Raw genomic sequence first — 24,474 nt, 5'->3', positions numbered from 1 at the left:
AAAGGATCCCTCTCCCCACCTCCCCCCCACAAGACATTTTACTCTTCCTTAGTCCAGTAGCTGCAGCCAGAAGTGGGAGATAATGCTTTAGAGATGCATCGATCAGAGCTAGCTGGGCGCAGCCCTGGAAATAAGAACATAAGCTCAGAAGACCTGGACTTAAATCCTCGTGTGATCTTATACAAATCACCTTTCTGAGCTACAGGGCTCTAACCTGCAAAATGAAGACAATAATACATACCCCTGTGAGACAGGCGTTTGGACCAAAGGTGATAATGAAAGCCTGAGTGCCCGAATGCCCCCCAAAGCTATTAAGACTGGCAGCTGCTCCTGGTGGGGCAGCACCTCATTCATGTCCATATTCTTGGTGTTTACTCCAGGAGTGTCTGGCTCTTAGAAGCCCTCAATAATTGTTGACCAAATAAAAGGACGAAGTGATCTCTTTGCATTTAAATGTTGGTTGTTTGTGCAATGCTAATTATAATAATAACGTGTGTTTGTTATTTATCAGCGATCACTGCCTTTTCTCTGAGGACGCAGGCACCACTACCACTATCCTGTGCCTTACATCCCCTGGAAAAAATGCCTGAAAAAAAATAACTTCTGGATAAGAATGCCAGAATTAGCAACAAGCCTAATAAGGAAGGTGACCATATAGTCTAGGTACTGGAGCACTTTGGGAGTGACTGGGGAGCCAGTAACAATTATACCTGGACAACAGATATAAACTATGACAGATCAAAATGCTTGGGCATCTTACTCATAGGGTGCCATGCTGCCCAGAACTCTCTGGAGGAGAGAGCCCCAGATCCTCCCAACCTTGCTGACTCTTATCCTCTAATTAGACCATGGAAAGGGTCCCCTACCTTCTCATCACCACCCCCCACTAGCTCTGGGAGCTATGTTCAGACTAGTTCCCCAACATTCTTCGGTTCCTCATTTTCAGCCTCTTGGTGACTCTGATCCCCACCTTCTGTTGCCCTGAGAGCGTTTGCCCTGCCCTAGACACAAAAACCCATGGCCCCAGCTCAGCACAAACCACATGAAGAACAAAATTCATCCAGTCCCCCCTGACATTGCTCCAGCTCAGGGACTGCTCCAGGGGCCCCCATCATCCTTCATTCATTTCAGTATGCTTCTAACCAGTCCTTCTGCTTCTGCTCTCTCTCACCTTTGCTCTGTTCTCAACAAAGCTGCCTGGGTGAGCCTACAAATATCTGTTAGACCACGTGACTCATCTGTTCAAAGACAGTGTCTTCCTATCTCACTCACAGAAAAAGCCAAGGTCCTTAGAACAGCCCTTAAGGCCCCAGTGTACTTGTTCAGTTGCTAAGTCATAGCTGACTCTTTGTGACCCCATGGACTGCAGTACACCAGGCTTCCCTGTCCTACACTATCTCTTGGAGCTTGCTCAAATTCGTGCCCATTGAGTCGGTGATGCCAGCCTACTTAGCCTTTGTTTATCTCTCTGGCCTCACCTCCTAAGACCCCCAAGCCACACAAATGTCCCTACTTGGTCCTGAAACACACCAGGAATGCTCCCACCTTAGGACCTTTGCATCTGCTCTTCTGCTCCTTGGAACACTTCCCCCTTAGATATCCCTAGAATTATTTCCCTCAGCTTTTTCAGATCTTTTCTCAATTATTTCCTTTTCAAAGTTCTTCTCTGGCCACCCTATAAAATAACATGTCACTCTGTCCCCCTTCTCTGCCTTTTCTTCCTAGCACTACCAAACAGACCATGTATATGACTTACCCCCTCAAGCTGCATGAGGACAAGGATTTTCATTTGTTCTGTTCTTTGCCATGCCCCAGTAACTGAATCAGCCCTTGGCATTTAATAGATGCTCAATAAATATTTATTAAACAAATAAAGGACCAAATGAGAGGGAACACACACACAGCAGGTGAATGTTTGGCCTCAGGAACAAAAAGTCCTCATTTTAATCCTGGCCCTGCCGCTTTGGGGCTGATGACCCCAAACAGGGGCCTTAACCTTTCTGTGTAAAATGGGGATAATCCACATGCCCTCCCAGGATGGTTGAGAGCATTAAGTCCGATTTCACACAGAAAACACTAAAGTCACTGCCTGGCCTATTTCCAAAACTCTAAGCTTAGTCAATGGCAATATAGTTACTTCTGGAGGCTGCCAGTGGATGTGATGTTGCACTAGGCATCATTATAGGCAAATCAGCATGCACTCCCTTTGAGTAACAGCTCTCAGTGTCTTCCCCATCGGCAGTACTTATCCCCCTCACCTCATCTCAGGACCCTCCTTCCCTGAACCCAAGTCCCCCCAGTCAGGCTGGCCTGGGTCCCTTCCAACACAAGCCTTGTCCCACTTAAACCTCTGAGAGAAGTCCCCTCTGAAAACTCACCCACCCTAGGTCCCTTCCGCAATCTCCCCAGGCGAGCTGGGTGGGGGAGAAAAAAGAAAAAAACGGTTAGGGAGGAAGAGAAAGAGAATGTGAAGACCTGTGTAACCCGGTGCAGGGGGCAGGGGTGCAGGCCAAGCCATCCCCACCTGCCAGCTTCCTGTCTCTGCTTCTGATAAATAGGGGACACCGATGGCCAGATTTTCCATTCCCCCCATCCCGCACCCGCCGTCACTCAATTAAAAAAAGATAGAGAGAAGTTGGGGGAGGGGCCTCTGGCTATAAAGCCTGCGGGCCAGGGGCTGAGTGCACTCGCCTGGCCTGCCCCATCCTTTCCCCGTCACCCCAGGCAGATTTAGCTGCTGACAGCTGCTTGGGACTCTGCCGCCAGGCCTTGGCCCAGACCCGCCGCCTCTCCCCTTTTTCTCATTGACTCCAGAGCCTCAGCCCCTCCATGGCTCAGAAAGAAGAGGCCGCGGCGGCCGCGGAGCCCGCCTCCCAGAATGGCGAGGACGTGGAGAACCTAGAGGACCCCGAGAAGCTGAAGGAGCTGATTGAGCTGCCGCCCTTTGAGATCGTCACCGGGTGAGAGCTGGGCGTGGGCTGGGCTCCTCCTCTCCGGCACGAAGCAGGCGGGACCGGCTGGTGGACTTAGGATGGTAATAGTAGGGGTCAGGGTCACCACGCTACAGCCGGGAGAGCACCCAGGTGTGCACCACGTGGGAAGCAGCAGCAACTCGCTCTGGGCCTCTCAGAGTGACGCCTCCGATCAGCGGAGGTAGGGGGAACTCTGGGGAATGGAGGACCCTGAGAAGGAAACCAGCCCTGGGGCTTCCTGGTATTGGGGTGTCACCTGCCTCTCTGGGTAAAAGCAGTTTAGTCCCAGGGAATTGGGTGAGATCATGGGATACCGCCAGCACGTTTCAGAACGGTCCCAGAGAACCTCCTCCTTCAACTTCTGTCCCTGCTTCTGAGTGGGCCTCTCCTCTACCCGTATGTCTTCCTCTCTTTCTTTAGAGCTTCTCCCTGAAGTAGAAGAGCCTAAGCTAGGAAAGACAGATCCATCCTTTCCCAAGCTGAGTGAGACGCAGTCTGTTTTTCTTGCTGCATCATCTCTGAATCTCCCCAGGGGCAGAGATTTGCATCCGCCCCCAGGGAAAAAGAGAGGTTACAGGCCAGGTAACACAGACCAGGGCTGGAGCTTCTGGGCAGAGGAGGTGTTCCTTCGCCCTCCACCACAGCCTGGAGGGAGCAGGACCTAGAGCAGAGAATGCCGAGGCTCCAAAGAGGGTCCCCCTGCCTTGTCTAGATGATGCCACCTCCAGGAATAAAACAAGGCGGTCATCCTCCTCTTCTCTCCCTGTCCTTTTGGCAGAAGATTCTGCTAAGTTCCTAAACAAAGAATAAGAAAGGAATTTGTTGTTACTGTTATTGTTTAGTCATTAAGTCATGTCCAAGTCTTTGTGACCCCATGGACTGTAGCCCACCAGGCTCCTCTGTTCATGGGATTTTCCCAGCAAGAATACTGGAGTGGGTTGCCATTTCCTCCTCCAGGGGATCTTCCTGACCCAGGGACTGAGTATGTGGGGGCGTAAGGATTCCTTCTTGGGAGTCTCCAGCAATGCCCACAGGCAGAGGAGGAGCCGCAGGAAGAGAAATTCCAGGGAAAATGGAGGCATGATGCCTTCAAGGGCAGAAGGAACCCTGGGAGGTGATTGGGACTTGCTGTTTGAAGCTGGGCAAGTGTTTTTCCAGTCCTAGCCTGGCTGCAATTTTTTCATTTGTAACCTTAGGAAGTTGTGCTACTTGACTCCCAAGTTCCCTTCCGGCTGAGACATTTTCCGCTTTCTAAGAGAACCTGAGGAAAATGTATCCTAGTTCCTGAGGCAAGGCTTCAGGGAAGAGCCCCTGAACTTGCACTTGTCCGTGGCCAACCGGGTAATGTCACCCCCATCCCAGGATTAAAAGAGCCACAGAGCACAGATTAATATAGACACAGGGAGAGCCTAGGGCCGCCAGGCCGGGAGAGTCCTCCATTCCAGTGGCTTTTTATGGAAAGAGATCCTTTTTCTAACAGCTAAGTATGCTGGCCCATGCTGGCCTTGGTCTCTCACACACACGCACACACGGAGGCACACCCACTCTGTGCTGTGTTGTAATCTCCCCAGCACACGGGCAGGGTCAGTTTGGAAGAGAATTAAAGTATGTTTGCTGAGTTGAACATGCTTTGGGGGCTCAGGGTGGTGGGTTTTGAAAGATTAAATCCTCCGATGTTACGGACACGTGTCCGGGGGTTTATGATGCTGGCACACTTACACACACCTGAGTTCATTCCAGCCCCACCGTGAGGCTGACAGAGGAGCTGTATCACCACCACACTACAGCTGGAGAAACAGGGAGGTCCAGCCATGCTCCTAGACCACACAACCAGTAAGAAGCATGCTTTCTGACTCCAGCCTAGCATCCTTTTCACTGGTGTCCCAAACAGAGCTCCCACCTGTCTCCATCCTCCAGGTGGTGAGGTGCAAAGTCTTCCCTAAGCCAAGGCTCCCCAATGAGGCACAGGAGGGCCACTTTCAGGATGCTCTGAGAGCAGTTCAGGAGGGAGGTGGAGCCCTTCGTATTTCCCAGCCACAAGGAACAGCTGTGGAGATCTGTCTCCTGGGCCCCTGCGGGTAAACAGACAACTTAAAATAGCCCCGAGGTGCGGCTGTGTCTGTGAGGGGACAGGCTGAGGGAAAGCTCTCCTCTCCTCCGCTCTCCAGGTGTCCTGGCGTCAAAGGGCCAGCAGAGCCTGGCCTTCCAGGGGGAGGGTCTCATCACACTGCTCCTTAGAACAGGGCCCCAGACTAGACCAGCAGATGGCTTCTGAGGGCAGGGGCACTACCAGGTACGAATAAGGAGAAACGTGCCCACTTGTGATTCTTGTGTGAATAGGGCACTCGGGATAGAAACCACGGAATTCCCGGGTGGTCCAGGGGTTAGGGCTGGGCACTTTCCCTCGCAAGGGCCCGGGTTTAATCCATGGTCAGGGAACTAAGATCCTATAGGCTGCGTGACTCGGTCAGAAAAAAGAAAAAAAAAAGAAAGCAGACTTAAGAACATTAAAAATGATGTGATAGAAAATGCTAGCAAAAGGTCTATAGAAGCAATGGTATGCCCAGGCCTGTTCCTGCCTCAGCTGAGGGCCCATTGGGTGCACCTCTTACCACATCTGTGTTCACTGACTTCCTGTTCGTTTCTTGAAATCTCCACAGCAGGTGTGTGTACAGGAAAGCAGCAAATGTTAGAAATCAAGGCTTCCCAAAAAAAAAAAAAAAGCACTGAGAGAGAGAACCCTCTGAATAGGAATGGAAGGGCAGAGGAGGGATGTGCTTAAAAGGGGAAGACCTGAGGCCCAGAGAAAGCACCATCCTTCAGTACCAGGTTTAATTTTTCGAAAGTCGACTATTGTCCAAAGAGAGGTGAGATTACTCAGTCTGTCTTTTGGATGAGGAAACCGAGCCTCAGAAGGAGAGAGAATTTGCCCAAAGCTAGTGGGTGAAGTCAGGTTTCCCAGGTAATGGTAAAGAACCTGCCTGCTGATGCAGGAGATGTAAGAGACTTGGGTTCGATCCCTGGGTTGGGAAGATGCCCTGGAGGAGGGCGTGGCAACCCACGCCAGTGTTCTTGCCTGGAGAATCCCCATGGACTGAGGAGCCTGGAGGGCTACGGTTTATAGGGTCGCAGAGTCGGACACGACTGAGCAACTAAGAACGCATGCATGAAGTGGATGGAGTAGGATATGAATCCCAAGACTGGCTGACTCCAAATCACCACACCACATCCAGAAAAAGCCATAAAGAGATATCTTTTATGCAAATTCAACAAAAAAAATTCTGAAAAGCAGTCATTTATTCACTGCTTGTTTTCCCCAGAAGTATTTTATCTCCATGAGGACAAGCACTCTGCCTTTTAGGTGTTTTCTCCCCAGCACCAAGAGTGGTACCCAGCTCCTAACTGGTGCTCAATAATTATTTGTTGAATAAATGAGTGAACTCATGATTGAGTGCCTATTGTGTGGTAGGCTCTCTGTCAGACATTCGGGTAGGGAATTAATGAGGGGAGGGCTACTTTTTGTAACTTTTTATTTTATATTGGAGGGCTTCCCCTGTGGCTCAGATGATAAAGAATCTGCCTGCAGTGCAGGAGACACAGGTTCAACCCCTGAGTCAGGAAGATCCCCCTGGAGAAGGGAATGGCAACCCACTCTTGTATTCTTGCCTGGAGAATTCCATGGACTGGTGGGCTACAGTCCACTGTAGCCTGGTGGGCTACAGTCCATGGGATTGTAAAGAGTTGGACACAACTGAATGACTGTCACCTCATAGCTGATTAACAATGTTGTGATAGTTTCAGGTGGACAGCAAAGGGACTCAACCATACATACATATGTATCCTTGGCCCCTCAACCCCCCTCCCATCCAGGCTGCCCCATAACACTGAGCAGAGTTCCCTGCGCTATACTGTAGGTCCTTGTTGATTATCCATTGTAAATATAGCAGTGTGTACACATCGACCCCAAACTCCCTAACCATCAGGGGGACCTTCTTGAGGGGAGAAGTTCCAGCTATATTATTAATATATATACAAAGATCCAACAGCACTAGGCTCACAAAAGAATTCCTCTGGTTCTCTTTTGCTTCTGAACTCAGCTTGCTTGAGGGAAGCTCTGGGGCACCCGAATGGGTTGGTTCCCCATCCCTCCATCCCAGCTGCAGCTCTGCCTGGCGGCAGCCCTTGCTGTGTGTTTGTCTTTATCTCTAGTTATGTTGTGTATGATTTTACATCAAGCTGAACCTGCTATCAAAGGGGTTATTCTGGAACAGAGATAAATAGCACAGGCAGTGAGTCTCCTTTCAACCACTTCTTTAGCCACCCGTAGTTTACTCCTCCCACGTGAGGAGAGAGAGGAGAAGCAGGGTTCAGAGAGGGCTGGGCCAGGAGTTCAATGCCACTATTAATGCTGTGGCTGCTCGCCCCTCACCTGGACTCCTGAGCAGACTGTGAAGGGCTTGTTTCCTAAAGGATAGAAGATGGTCACAGACTCTGGTCTCCTCTGAGGGTCAGGGGAAGGTTGAAGCATTTGTGCAGGATGGCATTCCTCCAAGAAACAGGGCGGGCCCAAGAAAAAGGGCAGGCCCAGGGCTTGCAGAATCCCGTCCAGAACTGCCAGTCAGGAGCCAGCAGCCCATCAAACACCTTTTTAGCTCCAGGAAATCTGGCTGTTAGAACTCTGTTTCCTCCTTCTGACAATGCCCACTCTGTAGCATCCACTTCGAAAAGTGGTCTGAGAAAGGGGAAAGGAAACTCAGATTGGCAATTCTGCCTCTTTCAAGTAGGTCATGAAAAGGTCTAGTGAGCAAATTGGAAATGAGTCATCACTCAGTTACCTGTGAGTAGGTTTTCTGCTCCATGGATTATTTGGAGGGGGCGAATGTCTAATCTCAGACGAGCTTCTACTGCCCTCCAAGTTGCTTGCCTTCACTGTCTAGATTTATGCGTAGGAAATGCAAATGTTTTTTAATGTAAAAGTGAGGGGGGAAATAAATAAATTATATATATATATTGGGTCACATCTCTTCCCCCTCCATCAAGCAGACAGTTGTCCCTCTTTTTCTAGATATAAGGATTCTTGGTTTCCGGCCTAGAGAACTGCAATGTCCAGAAACCCAGGTCTAAGGAGATGAAGTGTGAATGGCCTTGTCTGCAGAAAGGATGAGGAAATGGTTCCTAAGGAGGTGCCGAAGTTGGCAGGAGGGAGTAGGAGTTTTGCTGTTAGTTTCTGTGCTTGAAGAAGGGGCTGGGTCCAGGTGAAGAAATCCATCATCAGCATCTGTCTCCTGGCCACCACGCCAACACACACTCACACACACTCACTCACACACACACTCACACTTCAGCAGGAAAATATCTGCGGGGGTTGAGAGCAAAGAGCTGTATGTAAATATGGTACTGGAGCATGTCATGCTACTAGAAAATGAAAGATGCGTGTGATTAGCTACAAAGTCACTGTCACTATTTCTGTCTTTCCACTAGTGAGCATGATGTTATTTAGTCGCTCTGTCATGTCTGACTCTTTTGCGACCTCATGGACTGCAGCCTGCCAAGCTCCTCTCTCTGTCCATCGGATTTCCCAAGCAAGAATACTGGAGTGGGTTGCCATTTCCTTCTCCAGGGGATCTTCCCGACCCAGGGATCGAACCCATGTCTCCTTCATTGGCAGGTGGATTCTTTACTACTGAGCCACCAGGGAAGCCGAGTGGGCATAATAGTGTTGACTTACTTTGTGATTCTATAACATAACCCAAGATGACCACATTGGCTAGCTCTCTGGAGAAATTTCAGACCACCTCTGTTCTCCTGGTGGCCCTCCAGGACCTGGCTGTTTCAGTCTGAAAAGCCCAAAGAACCTCATTCAACGTGTATGCTCCTTCTAGAAAAACCAAGAATTTCACTGAGAAGCCAAGCAGGCTCAGTCTCTGAGCCAATCCCAAGACTGGGAGCCGAGACTTTCCCTGACTTTCCTTTACCCCTTGAATGCACTTCCCTTTCTGAGGTAATGGGTTCAGAAAGCCCTGATGAGGGACAGGGCAGACCATGAGGCTGCTGGCTCCAGGGGTCAGAAACCAATATTTATGGAGAGGTGAACCTTCTTCCTCTCCATTGGCCTTCCCATTTCTCTGGGTCCTTTCCTCTTGCCTAAAGAAGAGAAGGACAGACTGAGAGAAGCATCAGCTGTAGACCAGCCAGCCAGCATGCAACCTCACACTGGGCCACACGTCTTCTCGGTTGGGCTGTACTTGGCAAAGCTGGGGCAATACTTTTCAGTTTCTGAAAGGAAACCTGAGGGACCACATAGGAAGCTACTGCTGAAGCCCCTAAGCCAACCAAGCAGCTATGAATCTTTCCAAAACTTTACCTGCGAATCCATCCTACAGGTGGCTCTGGATTGGACTTGGGGATGGTTGGGAGGGTGGGGGTGGGATTTGGGGTGGTCTGGCACTGATTAGAGAGGGGGGAAAAGAAGGTTTCAGCAAGAAGGGTAGGCTCCGTGCTTCTCAGGAGGAAAAAAAGCCACTCTAGGAAGTGAAAGGATCATTTAGCAACTGGCTGAGTTGAGGAGTGGTCTTCTGGGGTGAGTTTAACGGGGGAGAGCCTAGTGTGACTTCCCAGCAGGGACTGAAAGAGGAGCGGGGAATCATCAGGCCATCCTTTCTCCCCAAATGTTAAGTAAATAATAAACACATTCAACCAGGGACAGAGGGACTTAAGAGAGCTAAAGATAGTACCCAAAGGAATCCCGGGGCTGGGGCCCCAAACACATCCATCTCCACAGTGGAAACCTAACCTGACAGCAAGGGACATGGAAACCGGGGTGGGGAATGGTGGTGGGGGAGGGGACAACTGCAGGGAAACAGCTCACATCTACTCAGCTCTCCAGCACCTGCTACTTCTCACTAAGAAGCCAAGGCCCGGGGATACCAGGGATCCCCCTGTAGCCCAGGGAGTTGGGTGACCTCTCTGGGGGGAGGGAAGGGGTGTAGGGAAGAAAGAGCAGAGCTACTAGTTGGGGATCCTCTGGGGCAACCACAGAGATCCCATTTTTTTAAAGCTTTTTTATTTTTGTCTGCACTGGGTCTTCATCGATGCATGTGGGCTTTCTCTAGTTGGAGCAAGCGGGGGCTTCTCCTTTCGGAGGCTTCTCTTGTTGTGGAGCACAGGCTCTAGGGAGCAGGGCACAGTAGTCGCATCATGAGGGCTTAGTTGCTCCTCGGCATGTGGAATCTTCCTGGAGCAGGGATCGAACCCATGTCCTCTGCATTGGCAGGCTGATTCTTAACTGGTAGACCACCAGAGAAATCTGAGATTACATTTTTAAAAAGAAAACATTCAGCCTCTCGAGCTGGAACTCCTCCCCTCCTCTCCTTCTTTTTCAGTCTCTCTTCTTACAGCCTCTTCATTCTCCTTGGCCTTCAGTTCAGTTCAGTCGCTCAGTCGTGTCCAACTCTTTGCAACCCCATGAATCACAGCACGCCGGGCCTCTGTGTCCATCACCAACTCCCAGAGTTCACCCAAACTCATGTCCATCAAGTCGGTGATGCCATCCAGCCATCTCATCCTCTGTCGTCCCCTTCTCCTCCTGCCCCCAATCCCTCCCAGCATCAGAGTCTTTCCCAATGAGTCAGCTCTTCACATGAGGTGGACAAAGTATTGGAGGAGTTTCAGCTTCAGCATCAGTCCTTCCAATGAACACCCAGGACTGATCTCCTTTAGGATGGACTGGCTGGATCTCCTTGCAGTCCAAGGGACTCTCAAGAGTCTTCTCCAACACCACAGTTCAAAAGCATCAATCCTTTGGTGCTCAGCTTTCTTTATGGTCCAACTCTCACATCCATACATGACCACTGGAAAAACCATAGCCTTGACTAGACGGACCTTTGTTGGCAAAGTAATGTCTCTACTTTTTAATATGCTATCTAGGTTGGTCATAACTTTCCTTCCAAGAAGTAAGCATCTTTTAATTTCATGGCTGCAATCACATGTGCCTTCAAACCTGCACAAATCTTCCCTATTTTAGAAAAACATGCACATACAAATAAGACAGTCTTCAACTCTGATGCTTGCTTCTTCAGCTTCTCTCCTTTTTGAAACACCTGGCCTTTTTCTGCTGCTTTCATCTGCTGATCATCCACCTCCCCTGGAAGCCATTGGACGTAATCCTCACCAAGTCTGGTGCCCTGACACCAAGTGGGCTTCCCAAATTTCAGACTTTTCCCCAGCTTCACTGTCTCTGCCTTAGTCACCCCCCATAACTCTTCCATGGACCTCAGTTTCATTATACTTTTATTTCCTCAGGAACCTATAACAATTCTCTATTGACTCCTGAGTCAATGCTAAACTTTAAGAAACTTCACCATGGGTCCTTACTCCACCTTGTCACTGTCAGCAGGCTTCTACCATTCTCAGCTGTCTTACTCACATCTTTGCTTTCCAGCTAGAATCTCGCTGGTAGACTATAAGCATCTAAAGGACAGAGGCTAAGTCTTTTACGGTTCTGAAATGTGTCAATACTACACAAGTTAATTCATATCAAAGTACCCTGAGGTAGCCTAGCCTCAAAAACAAACCTTCTTGGATACTTACATGACAACCTTTCTTTCACCTGAGGGAAAAGATGACATGAGAAAGTCCTTGGGAGAGCCTGGGACTGCACGTTTTAGGCCACACCTTACCTAAGCTGCAATGTCTATGAGTGACAAGGAGAGATTATGAAAGTGTGGAATGTGCTGCACAATCTTTGCCTTGCTGTCATGAGAATTTTTACATGCTTGCTACTTTGTAATACTATTTGGACCCTGCTTTTCAAACCTGGCTACTTATTTGAATCATCTGGAGCATTTTTTTTTTAATACTGATGCCCAGGCCTCCTCCAACTGTTCTGATTGATTGGTGTGGGGCACCAGCATGGACATTTGTAGCTCCTCCAGCGGATTCTAGTGTACAGTCAGGTTAGTCACTGATCTAGAAATCTGAGCATGTGCCGTGTGTTGGGAGTGAAGAAGTGTTTGGAGATCTGTGCTAACGTGGCGTCCAGGATGTACACCTCACTCCACACTCTCTCTTCTCCTTCAGATACAGCATTTGAATTCCCTCGTCCCTTTGTCATCACCGTTAGCATATAGGCAAGGCCTGTTTCAGTAGAGAGAATCAATCTGTCCCCGGGGGAATTGATCTTGGAAAGCCACCTACTCTAGGCAAGTCCTAGAACAAGAACTCATCACCCACTCTCCTTCCCTGTGCCTTTGTCTCCTTGACCCGTAGGGAGCGACTGCCTGCCCACTTCTTTAAGTTTCAGTTCCGGAACGTGGAGTACAGCTCCGGCAGGAACAAGACCTTCCTCTGCTATGTGGTGGAAGCACAGAGCAAGGGAGGCCAAGTGCAGGCCTCTCGAGGGTATCTGGAGGACGAGCATGCCGCTGCCCACGCCGAGGAAGCCTTCTTCAACAGCATCATGCCAACCTTCGACCCCGCCCTGCGCTACGTGGTCACCTGGTACGTGTCCTCCAGCCCCTGCGCGGCCTGCGCGGACCGCATCGTCAAGACCCTCAACAAGACCAAGAACCTGCGCCTGCTCATCCTGGTGGGGCGGCTGTTCATGTGGGAGGAGCCTGAGGTCCAGGCAGCTCTCAGGAAGCTGAAGGAGGCTGGCTGCAGACTTCGCATCATGAAGCCCCAGGACTTCGAGTACATCTGGCAGAATTTCGTGGAGCAAGAAGAGGGTGAATCCAAGGCCTTTGAGCCCTGGGAGGACATTCAGGAGAACTTCCTGTACTATGAGGAGAAGTTGGCGGACATCCTGAAGTAGGCAGCTAGGTTCAGCCTCACGTGAGTCCGTTCTCTGTCAACTTGGGTAGGTCAGGTGGAATGAGTGGTCTCTTTGATTTTCCTTTGAAAGGATTTCATCTGTTTTTTTTTTTTTTCTGGTTGGTGGTAACAACATTCTTAGATCCTGCCTTTTCTCTTTCCTCTAAATTCCTCTCCCTAAATCCTTTCTCTCCTACCCTTTTATATCAAACTGACTTTCTCCATAACTTAGAGGGCTAAAGGGTGATAGAAATCCAAAAGCTTTGATGAGACTGAATAACTAAAATGAGGAAGGTACAAGGACCTGTTTTGCACGTGTGGGGTGTGTGTGTGTGTATACACGTGCATGCATGCTCAATTGCTTGGTCATGTCCAAATCTTTGTGGCCCCATGGACTGCAGCCTGTCAGGCTCCTCTGTGCATGAAGTTTTCAGCCAAGAACACTGGAGCCAATTGCCATTTCCTATTCCAGGGGATCTTTCCAACACAGGGATCGAACCCTCAATGGCCCCATGGACTGTAACCTGTCAGGCTCCTGTGTGCCTGAAATTTTCAGCTAAGAATACTAGAGCTGATTGCCATTCCCTGCTCCAGGGGATCTTTCCAACACAGGGCTCGAACCCTCGATGACTCTTGTTATCTCCTGCATTCGGCAGGTGGATTCTTTACTACTACACCAGCTGGGACGCCCGCAAGGACCTGTTACTGAAGAGCAAAGATATTTCAGTCCTCTAACAAGTCCCCATGCCCACCTGTCCAAACTTATAAACTCTAGACACCTTCTAGACACTCTGCCCCCACCCCATTTGCAATCTTACCATTTTATTTTTCCTTTAATGCTGGTTTTTCATTCCTACAGGGGCATTTTTTCCCCTCATTTTTGGTAGTTTTTAATGTCCTTGAATGAATTTGTATTCAACTCTTTGTGAGAAGGGAGGCAGAGAAACTCATGTTTTCAAACAAATGGTTCTGCTTTGAGGGAGACCAGGAATTGCTGTGTGAACATACAATGCAAGAACACTTCTCTTATGTTGAGAAGACCTCAGCAGAACTTGCAGAAAAACGATGAATTCAGGAATGGAGATAATAAAGCAGCAAGTTCTGCTATAAAGGAACGTTTAAAGGGTTTAAAAGATGTGTGCAAATTAGGCAACAGCTCAGAAGTAGCCTCCTAACAGGTATCAAGATGGGATAGAACTGGAAGTAAAGATTAGCTACTTAAGCAAATAATTAGGACACAATTAAGGCCAATTTGATCTCTTGCTGAGGGTAAATTAGACTCTTTCAGAGAAACAGGCCAATTGCCCTCAGGAAAAGAGGGTACAGGATCTCCTACTGTCTCCTTTTGAATTTGGTCTGATCTAGTTTGCTCCCACAAAAGTGGTATGTATGACTAAGTCCCTTTACAAGACCTGAGTTATTGATCAAAAATTTCCCTTACCAGAGAAAGGATCTTCACACTCTTATCCAGCTTTAATTCTGGACACCTCACAGAATAAAAAAACATGAAAGCAGCTTGCTTCCATGAAGATAGTGCCTCTCAGTCTTAATAAAGAGATGTTGCTTCATGGACGTGTTCTGGAAATATCAGTGTTCCAGAGCCTGATGTTGGCAGGTCTATGCACACAGGAGAGATAATGAAGCAGCAAGTTCTGCTATAAAGGGACGTTTAAAGGCTCAGTGGTTGGATCATCCTCTAGCTGAGCATTCACCAATCCATAAAGTCACAGTTCTCAGCCATTTCTTACAAAAAAGCAGGACCCAGTCACTGAGTCCAGTGAGACCAGGGTCAGATAGTGCCATGTGACACCTTGCTCACCTAAAATAGAACACCACTCAAGAGTGGGGGTGAGTAATAATACAAAGATTTCTAAAGGGGACCTCTGAAAATATAAAAATTCCTTGAAGATTTTATTAGTGTAGGGACTAGCAATCGTAATTATAAACCCTACATAAATTCTGTAGAATGATAACTGGCAGCCTAATTTTAACTCTAGTATACTTTCTTCTTAAAGATCTTGTAGTCACAGGCCACTTCTTCCAGCTGCCAAACTAGCAAGGCCTCAGAGATGAGTGTGTCTCACCTATTAAGTCAAATAATTAAATAGCTAAATCTGCTATAAAAATTAAGCATTTCAAGGAGGATTAAAAAGCTTTTAATTTCAGATAGAGAGTTGCCTCTTATGCTGACCTAAATCAACATAAACAGATAAATCAGTTTGAGAGAAAAGTCCACTTCTAAGTCAATTATTTTTTAATAAAATATCATTGGACATGTTCCACATTCTAAGCCTCCTTCCACTAGTGTATATAATCGTATTATCTGGACCCATTAACATGCTTCCCTGTACTCTATTTGAGTTGCTCATATTCCTGAAGGGAGAGGTTAAAATGTACCAAGTTAAAAAAAAAAAAAAAAACTGGCATGAAATCAAGTTGTAATCTAAAAGCCCCAAAGAACTTTGCTTAATTAAAATACTCTCAAGAAATAAGCATTTGTTAAAGAAAATGTGTCTCATATGTCTTCTTCCATCTTTTGAAAAAAAGACAGAATAGGATTTAACCATATAGTTAAAGCAAGATAACACAGTTAAGCTTTCCAGGTGGCTCAGTGGCAAAGACACCGCCCACCAAGCAGGAGACATGGGTTCAATCCCGGGGTCGGGAAGATCCCCTGGAGAAGGAAATGGCAATCCACTCCAAGATTCTTGCCTGGGAAATCCCACGGACAGAGCAGCCTGGCTGGCTAGCCCATGGACTTGCAAAGAGTCAGACACGACTTAGTAACTAAACAGCACTTAGTAACTAAACAGCAGCAGCTGCAACATAGTTGAAGCAGATCTCTGCTGGGGCTTTCTCTGTGTGAACCACACCAAAATATAAATGAAACAAATCCAATCCTGAGTAAAACAGAAATCACAGGTGACTATGGAGAAATTCAGGCATTCATTGAGGAAGGCACAAAGAAACCCTAACTCAAAAAGAAAACTCTTCGTTGTTTGGGGCCAGCAGGGCTCTCAGTAATGTTGCTTTGTTCTCACAAAGGTCTGCCTGCTGCCACCGAGACAGCAATGACACGTGGTCATCGGGGACATGCCTGACTCCCTAATACCGCTTGGAGCTGGACAACATTCAACACCAACCAATCCTGCCCAAGGCCCTCTAAGAACTCAAAATACACTTACGCTGTAAATCACTTAAGCTGTACCTCTCTCTCTAAGGCTGCTCTTGGAAAACAGGAAAGTGAGTTGTGAAGAGACAAATGGCACCAGGCTCCGTGGGACTGAAGGTCCGTATTATTCCAATTGGGCTTAGGGCAAAGAGCCTCAGACCCAAAGTCTGAACAGGTCTTTGCAACATGTCTAGAAATGCATCTTATGTTAAGTTGGGATTTTTTTTTTTTTTAAACAGCAACATTAATAAAAGAGGTGGCGTGGTCTTTCTGTGACCAGGTTTTTTAAGGAACTAGAACATTTAGAAATTATAGACAGTGAGCAAATCCCAGAAACAGGGATGTCCCAGGTTATAAACCAAGCCACATTATATAAAGTGGAAGAAAGGCTTAAACAGAACTTGCCAGGGCTACACAGAATGTACCAACTCCCATGCAGACTTCACCTTTGTCTTGACCTTCAGAAAACAGTCTCAAGATTACTTGTAAATGAGTGTCTTTTCTCTCCTCTGAAATCAATGAGTATGCCAGAGGATGAAACAAAAGGCACAGGAAACCTGTTCCTGTTCCAATTCCCAACTGCCAATTCATAAGCAATTAGCTCCTTGATTAAAGCAAAGGCGAGAAGTAGGATTTAAATGTTTGGATACACATAATATAGGGGTGGTCTGTGCATCATTCTTGATGGCAAGGGCAAGATGGTGTCGAAAGTCTCGTTTCTTAAAAGGCTTGTCTGAGTCCTATGTGGAAGCAAAATTTCACATGTGACTTTCTGGGTGTTTGCCAAACTAGGTTTCCAGGAATAATGTGTCCATTCTGATTATCAGGTCATGTCTCCTTTCCCCAGGCTTCAAGTGTGATAAGTCATCGGAATTTGACCCCAAGAGTATCTGCAAGTGACAGGGCACTTTATCACATCCCTGTGGAATTCCAATTACAGCTGGACCTTCACAAGACTAGGTTTTGTTAACAGAAATGTGAACGAGGCTCATACTCCATGAAACAAATTAACCCTAATCCTAGAAACCAATGTTTCGACCCAGTGATAAGATTTATTTGCAGAGTTAAGCAAAATACTTTAATTCTAAGTTTCCTTTTACCATCCCACTCTCCTTTTCAGTTCTGTACATTCTTTCTTCCCTTTCAACCTGTGTGTCTGTGGACAGAAACAAAGCTTCAAGAAAAGCCTTAGTCTAAAAGTTTGACAATGAACTTGCTCCCAGCACTGCCCCTACCCCAACAACATAGAGAACTTGTCTGTTACACATACAGATACAGAAGTCATCAAATAACTTTTTGAAACTGCTGCCTCATATCAGGCTGCCACGCAATAAGAACACAAGTCTAAAGTACAAAGATTACATTTAACCAGTGCTCTCCTGGTGTTTCAACAAGCCCCTTCTAAAATCCAGTTCTTTTTTTACACTTGGGAAAGCAGCAAGTCCTATGACAGACCAAGAATTCATTCTATGAAGAAAATCAATAGGTCTGTCTGATCTCAATACCACAGTAAGAGAACAGAGGGTGGAAATAAGTCTCCTTGTTTTCCCCGCACCTCTGATACTGAAAGTGAAGTCGCTCAGTCGTATCCAACTCTTTGCGACCCTGTGGACTGTAGCCCACTAGGCTCCTCTATCCATGAGATTCTCCAGGAAAGAATACTGGAGTGGGTTGCCATTTCCTTCTCCAGGGGATCGTTCCAACCCAGAGATCGAACCCAGGTCTCCCACACTGCAGGCAGACACTTTAACCTCTGAGCCACCAAGGAAGCCTGATACTGAACCACTGGCTAAAATCCATGAGCCTTATTCTTCCAATATGGAAATCAAGAGTGGACAAAGTGCTGCTCTGAACTTAGAAGGGGACAAATTTACTCTTTTCCATCCCAGCTGGACACACATCAGAATCCTCTGGAGCTCAAAAACACAAAACTGGCCATTCTCCCCCACCCCTAACCACCAAATCAGAATTCCTGTTTAAGACGGAGTGGACCTTTAGAGAGATGTGTATGGATTTTGTTGAGAACTGCGGATTCAGTCATTCATTAGTTCACACTAAGAACTCTGCCAAGTATTTCACGTTATTCTGTTTTATGACTGAATTCAGACAGGTTTGCTACTAAGTCACTTCAGTCGTGTCCGACTCTGTGCAACCCCATAGACGGCAGCCCACCAGGCTCTGCCGTCCCTGGGATTCTCCAGGCAAGAACACTGGAGTGGGTTGCCATTACCTTCAGTCACAGAAACTATATGGTGGACAGGAGAGAGGAAGAGCTCACCACAAGGAGATTCTAAAAGCCTGCCTTTCCTGTGTTCTTGCCCATTCTGATGTCTTCTCACCTTGCCACTCTTCCTACTGGGCCCTCTGACTCTTCCAAATTAAGTTACAGGTGAATCCTCCATTAGTCAAGTACAGAACAACACAGACATGTGCGCAGAACCTCACTGGAGCCTCCCCCAAAAAAGATATTTATTTTTCCGTTTTTGTCACCACAAATTCCTTGTAAACATAAAAATTTTGTAATTTAAACAAAAATCAAACCCATAATTCTCTCCTAGGATCAATTTGTGCACAAATGACACAAGATGCAAAATTAAATGAAAACGGACATCCTTCCTGAAATTTCTCTTAAAACAGCAGAGAAAAGCAATGCTGCCACCTAGTGGCAACCCAAACAAATCACATGGCATCCGCAGCAAAATAGGGGTCCTAGGCCCAACATTTGGTCCCTCTCCTTACCTTCCTGAAAAAGAAAAATTCCCAGCAACAAGAAACCCCTCCTCCAGTCCTATTCAATCCCGAGAATACAGCAACCCAGGTCTGGCCTGTGACACAGACTACTTCACAAGAAACAGTCCTCTGACCATTTTAAGGTCAGTTTGTTCAATCCTGTGGCCCAGGCGATGCAGAAGGTAGACACATCCAAAATGCTCTTCTGTTCAGAGTGTGTACACGGTAATGCTGATGTCTGTTGCCTCAAAGACCTCCTCAATTATTGCAGATACATTTTCCCATTGCAGACGATCAAGACCACATCCAATCCTGAAAAAGACAAAATATCTCCACTGGTTGTGACTGAGGAAAAAGCTCCTTCCCTCTTTCCCTAGGCTGCATCCACCCAAAGCCAAAGATAACATCTGGTCTCACACCTATAGGCAACCACGGTGGGAGTTTAGATGTTAATGCCTATTGTGAGTCACCTAAGGCTGTTTCCTAGACAGCCCTACCATCCAATAGCTGTCACTTCTCTTTTGCCAAATAAAGTACCAATTCCCAGTTACTTCAGGGTACATTTAGAAATGTGTAACTCTGCCACGAGACAGAAGAACTCAGTTTCTACTAGTGAAAACTAGCCGTGGGTGGATGGGAAAAGGTTGGTATTTTTAAACTGTGTTAGTCACTCAGTTGTGTTTGACTCTTTGTGACTCCATGGACTATAACCTGCCAGGCTCCTCTGTCCATGAGGATCTTCCAGGTAACAATATTGGAGTGGGTTGCCATGCCCTTCTCCAGAGGATCTTCCTGACCTAGGAATCAAACCTGGGTCTCCCACACTGCAGGCAGATTCTTTACCAACTGAGCCACCAGGAAAGCCCATTTAAAAAATACACTTATGATAACAGAATGTTAAGGAAGATAACTGGGAAATGCCAAGCTGATTGTAATTCCAATCTTCCTGACACCCTGGTGAGAAACCTCAATAAGCCCACAAAACTACTACCTGGCAGCTTTCTTCTAAGATGTTACTTTACGGATCCTCAATATCCACAGGGAAAAAAACAAAGGCTTAAAATTGATAATTTTATATTAATGCGTTAAGTACCTGAAAAAACTGTGATTAAAAAACAAAGTTTCTGGTACATAAGTCATGAATATATTACAGACCAGTGTAAGATGAGGGATCAAGTAACCACATTTCTAACTCAGAGCTTGGAATAAACCTGCATGCATGGTCAGTACTGACTCAGAACTAGTCTGTCAGGAAAAGAAGGGACCCCAAGCCTATTCCTGAAAAGGAAACAAAAAGGATACTAAACCCCCAACATCAGTCCCATAAGTTCCCAATATCTAGGGTCTAAGACATTACACCAGCAACATACCCTCTGGCTACTATCCATGCTGAACATAAATAAGCATGCAGTTTACAAAGCAGTGACAACCTACAACTTTGTTCACACAGAATGAACAGGTTTGGGACACCTGGAGTGGCCCAGAGAGAAATCACAATTGCTCAGTCTTGATTCTTGAGCTGTACTAGAGGATGCCGAGAATTCAACAAATAGTGGTGAATAATGGTTCCTCCCTACTAGGCAGGCTGAGGAAGATCTGTGTTTTAATCATCCTGATTCATTCAGCCCAAGCTAAAAGATGGGCATGCCTTGAGCGAAGATCTGACAACTGGTTTATTGATGATTTTTAAATGTTTTGAAATTTGTCCGCCTTTAAGTCTACATTTTGGGTTAAGATAAGCTTTTAAGTCATTTGTCTTTGGGTAAGACACTAAACCCCACCAATCAAGTCTTCATTTAGGGCCCTGGATTTCCTTGCCTTGGCATGGAAAGGTCGGTGACTCCATTCCTCAGACAATGAGACTTCATAGCCTCTAAACTCTTCCGTAAGTTTTCATAAGTTGGCTTGTGTGAAGCCCTTTTCTTTGTAATCTGAGTATGAAGAACAAATTCAAATTTCCATTAGTCCAAAATGAGAGGCAAAAAACGTCATCATGTTCTCCCAACATCGTGATAATTAAAATAAGTATACTTTTATAGACTAGCCTAGATAACAAATGTCATATAGTCTCTTCCAGCTAGGGGAGCCCCTCAGGAATCCACTGAATAGAGCCAGAGGCCCAGACAATGCCACATCTTTTCTCTTCCTAAGAAACCCAGATTAGTAGGTGTGCCTATTGTCTATTGTTTTTAAGCAAGGTAGGTCAAAGTTCCTGTGCCACTTCCAAGAGATAAGCTATGTATCTGTAACAAGGAAGAACCCATAGCACCTAAAAATTTCCTGTTAGGTTTATTTATTTAGAAACAGTGCTTGCTTTTTATTTCCCTATAAAAGCACAGAAAGAAACTGGTAGCATTCCAAACAAGACTGAAAGTCACAGTAGCCTTAAGGACAGCATCCCCACTTTGTGTGCTACCCGAACCAAGCTTGTAGTGAGTTGGCTCTAAGTCATCCAGCAGCATCACCAAGAAGCCACGCCCCTTCACAGGTCAAAGACCATTGGGACAGTGGAAGAAATCTACATGGAGGAAGTAAGCAGGAGAGGAGCAAAGTATTACCTGGCACTGCATTTGGTAAGGAAGAATGAGAGAAAAACTCTTTTGAGCAATCCATCTCTTGAGACTTTATTGTCTCTATTTCAGTTCACTATGACAATGAAGGAATTAAGGCAAGGGAAGCATCCCTAACTTTCGCACATCATGTAACAGGTCTTTGGTAAATATCACAACTTTTTCCCATGGAGTTGGGATGCAGCCTCACGTTTCTAACCCAGGGCACCAAATAGCCACCACCTCTGGATCTGAGTCAGCATGAGGTCAGCTTTTGGACATTTTTGATGGTCTATAAAGACACACTGTGATCAACACAATGCAGCACAGCCCATCTGTTTGCTAGTACTTAAAACTCACTGAGAATTGGCCCCGTCTTACCAGGTAATATATATATCGTCCATCTCTCTTCAGAACAGCCACTTCTCCAGACTTTTTCTCTAAGAAAAACAGTTACTTAATAGTAAAAAAGAAAACCAAAACACTCATCTTCATTCTTAGATTTTTAAAAGATCTTCATAGATCTAAGTCTACTTCAGAAGTAGAATTTTCCACTCTGAAGAACCCTTTGATCCTTATCAGCCTTCCTAAACACCATATACCTTAACTTCCAGTTTTCCGGCTGTTTTAGGAAATCATGTTTTCAATCATGTTTTCCTCACACTCCCATCTTCAATCCTGCTACATTTTCAAATACCCTTTCTTGCTCTCTTAAAAATGTTAATGTCTACTGCCTTGAAATGTTTTAGAATGTACAGCATTTTTCATTTGCCAAATGTGTATTTAATAATTTAGTAATTATATTTTTACATACAAACAGCTAATGTGTTAAGCATTATGGGGGAACATAGATGTATTAACATTAAAAAGTTAATTATTTAACAGTTTCCAGTCAGGAGAACTGTGTAACGTTTTGAAACAAATATAACACAAAGCAGTTAAGAAGTTGCTTTCTTTAGGTGGGGAGTGGAATCACCAGTGGCGACTTGATTCAGTAAGCCTGGACTGTGGTCTAAGCGACTGTTTTCAGAAGCTCCACCTCTGATTCTAGTACACTTTCTGCTTTACAATCACTGGGAGAAAGCAACGGGAACTTCTGTAAGGAAAAGTTCTAAACTCTTTGAAGCATAAGCACAGTATGGGCAAACAGAGAATCCTGAATGCCAGGCTAAAAACTGGACTTTGCCAAGCATGCCAGAGTTATTAAAGGCTTCAGACAAATGGGAGTAGTATTAAGAAAGATATATGAAATAGGGAGAAGAAAGTTAAAACTTTTACAAGAACTCAGGTTTCGTGGGCCAACCCAAACTAGAGACCATTTCTGTAGAGGAAAAAATCTGCAGAGTTAAAAGGACTCGGTAGTTAGGAACCCCATGTGTGCATATATATCTTGTTTAAATTATTAAGCTTAAAAGGAGCATCAAAAGATGGTCTGGTCAGGGCATGTGAGTTCAGGTGCTTTCAAAACTCACGTTGATTCAACAGTTCCTGCACTCCTCCAAATTTCTTCTTGAAGAGGACAGCTATCCCAGCGCCCATTCGACAGTCCTCACTGATACAATGCACTAAAGAGTCTGTCTGGGGGCACGCAAATAGGTCTCCTTTCACATAAGTAATCTAAAATGTGCAAAGAGAAAGAAACTTTTGTTACATATAGAAAAATACTAAACTACTTCTTTTCCTTTACTGTGCCCACCACCACCACTACCTCTCCCCGCCTTGTCCCTCCTTCATTTAAAAGACAAATTTTCAGAATTTAATGAGTTATCTAAAGCGAATTAAATCATGTGCAAAGTAAAGTAATGAGTGGGCTCTGCCTAAGATTGTATCAGCCTTTCTAAAATAAATCAACAGGAGAGGAAAATAAGACAATTCAATTACTAGTTTAATTAAAAATGTGTGTGCTTTGACCTCAATCATTCTGAACTTCAGTTCACCAATAAGTTAATAGTTGTTACGCACTCGGCTTCCTTCTGAATCTTCATTAGGGGTGCCAGCCATGATACTGGGTCGCTATTTCCAGAACTTAAGTGTTTCTTCAGCTATAAAAAGGAGTAAAAATGCTTAGGCAGCCCAAATATATTATATTCAGCCTGCCCTGCCCACCCACGTTCTAACTTTTCCCCCCACCGTTTTATCACTGAGTGTGAGTTCTCTAGAAAGGAACGCAAAAATCCTCGGGGCAAGGAGAGGAATAATGCCTGGGTTCGGAGGCGGCCGTGACCCTGACTGCATTTCGCGCTTCGCAGGAGCGGAAGAAAGGCAGTCCTCAGACCCGCCTCCTCCTTTCCCCGCGCCCGCGGCCAGCAAGGCTGATTTAGGACAGTTTTTTCTCTGCAAGATGCAAGAGTACTTCCCCATTGGGTCTAGCCCAGGGACAAAAAGGTGGGACTTGGCCACAGTCCCGTTAAGTCGCCAACTAGAGAGTGTACCGGTCAGGCGGTGTGTACTGACTGCCAAGGAGCGGGCAGGGGCGAGAGGGAAGGCGGCCCCTTAAGGAAGGCTCACCCCCATCTTTTTGCGGGGGGGGGGGGGGGGCGGGAACTGGGGGAAGAAGTAAAGAGAGGCCTCCCATTCTCCGTCTCCTACCCTAGGGCTGATCTGCCAGGGCGTAGGGCCTGTCCCGGGATCCCGTGGGAGGAAGCGAGCAGGTTTGCTCAAAGACCCAACGTACCGCCGTTACCCTTCACCTGGAAAGGAGTTGGCCGTTACGAGGTCCCGCCCCGCGGGGAAGGGCTCTGGTAGGTGGGTAACTGCGGACGAGCCCACGATGCGAAGCCAATCCCACCACAGTCTTTAATTGCGCGCACCTAAGATGGCCGCCCACCATCCGGGAGCCGGGCGGAAACGAGCCCCTCTAGCTAGCTAGCCGAACCTGCACTCTTTGGTGATGGCCGCCGAACTTCCGGCGGTGAAGCCCGACCGCCGCTGCCGCCCGGGCATGCGTAACGAGACAGCCGAATGCAAGTTCGGTAGAGCGGCGCCTGCGCATTAAGTCCCAAGGGGTGTGTCTCCAGGGGCCGCAAAGAAGAGGGAGGGCAGTTGGCAAAGGAGTTACTTAGCGCCTGCGTGCTGCTAATGTTCAGGGCTGTGTTTGAGTGGAAGGGTCTGGCGCGCCTAGAAGGCGCCTGCGTATTCCGTCGGCCGGGTGGGAGCCAATCAGGAAAGTGGGCGTGGCTAAGGCATACGCCTGCGCAGTGCTGCTTCTGTGGGGATGGGGCGAGCCCAGAGCTCGGGGTAG

At 46.7% G+C, this 24,474-nt stretch overlaps 2 protein-coding genes across 7 annotated transcripts; one reads left to right on the top strand and one right to left on the bottom strand.

Annotated features, from left to right (window-relative positions):
* Positions 1–2,679: 2,679 nt before the first annotated feature.
* Positions 2,680–16,221, top strand: APOBEC2 (apolipoprotein B mRNA editing enzyme catalytic subunit 2). The gene is made up of 3 exons (XM_040249744.1): positions 2,680–2,960; positions 12,240–12,803; positions 15,828–16,221. The coding sequence occupies exons 1-2, from the start codon at positions 2,830–2,832 to the stop codon at positions 12,781–12,783; spliced, it is 675 nt and encodes a 224-aa protein (XP_040105678.1). The 5' UTR covers positions 2,680–2,829; the 3' UTR covers positions 12,784–12,803; positions 15,828–16,221.
* Positions 16,222–18,382: 2,161 nt separating this feature from the next.
* OARD1 (O-acyl-ADP-ribose deacylase 1) lies at positions 18,383–24,384 on the bottom strand. 6 transcript variants are annotated; one of them, XM_040249746.1, is made up of 6 exons: positions 23,908–24,384; positions 23,196–23,275; positions 22,706–22,850; positions 21,615–21,673; positions 20,503–20,615; positions 18,383–18,996 (listed from the first exon to the last, which is right to left on the bottom strand). In XM_040249746.1, the coding sequence occupies exons 2-6, from the start codon at positions 23,232–23,234 to the stop codon at positions 18,894–18,896; spliced, it is 459 nt and encodes a 152-aa protein (XP_040105680.1). In that variant the 5' UTR covers positions 23,235–23,275; positions 23,908–24,384; the 3' UTR covers positions 18,383–18,893. The 6 variants fall into 6 exon arrangements, with proteins under 6 accessions (XP_040105680.1, XP_040105681.1, XP_040105683.1 ...); XM_040249747.1 differs by having other exon boundaries at positions 23,924–24,366; XM_040249749.1 differs by having other exon boundaries at positions 24,109–24,339.
* Between the last annotated feature and the right edge of the window lie 90 nt (positions 24,385–24,474).

This window comes from Oryx dammah, unplaced genomic scaffold (genome assembly GCF_014754425.2).
Source record: "Oryx dammah isolate SB20612 unplaced genomic scaffold, SCBI_Odam_1.1 HiC_scaffold_11, whole genome shotgun sequence".
Lineage (NCBI taxonomy): Eukaryota > Metazoa > Chordata > Mammalia > Artiodactyla > Bovidae > Oryx > Oryx dammah.
Note: the sequence above shows the minus strand (reverse complement) of the source record. Positions and strands in the feature narration are given on the sequence as shown.

Bases quoted from the DNA above. Each gene is read 5' to 3' on its own strand.
- APOBEC2 (XM_040249744.1), top strand. From the start codon at position 2,830: ATGGCTCAGAAAGAAGAGGCCGCGGCGGCCGCGGAGCCCGCCTCCCAG. The intron at 2,961-12,239 runs GTGAGAGCTGGG...CTTGACCCGTAG, and splicing joins CCCTTTGAGATCGTCACCGG to GGAGCGACTGCCTGCCCACT.
- OARD1 (XM_040249746.1), bottom strand. From the start codon at position 23,234: ATGGCTGGCACCCCTAATGAAGATTCAGAAGGAAGCCGA. The intron at 21,674-22,705 runs GTGAGTTTTGAA...TGTTTTTCTTAG, and splicing joins GCAGGAACTGTTGAATCAAC to AGAAAAAGTCTGGAGAAGTG. The intron at 20,616-21,614 runs GTAAGACGGGGC...CTTCATACTCAG, and splicing joins GACGATATATATATTACCTG to ATTACAAAGAAAAGGGCTTC.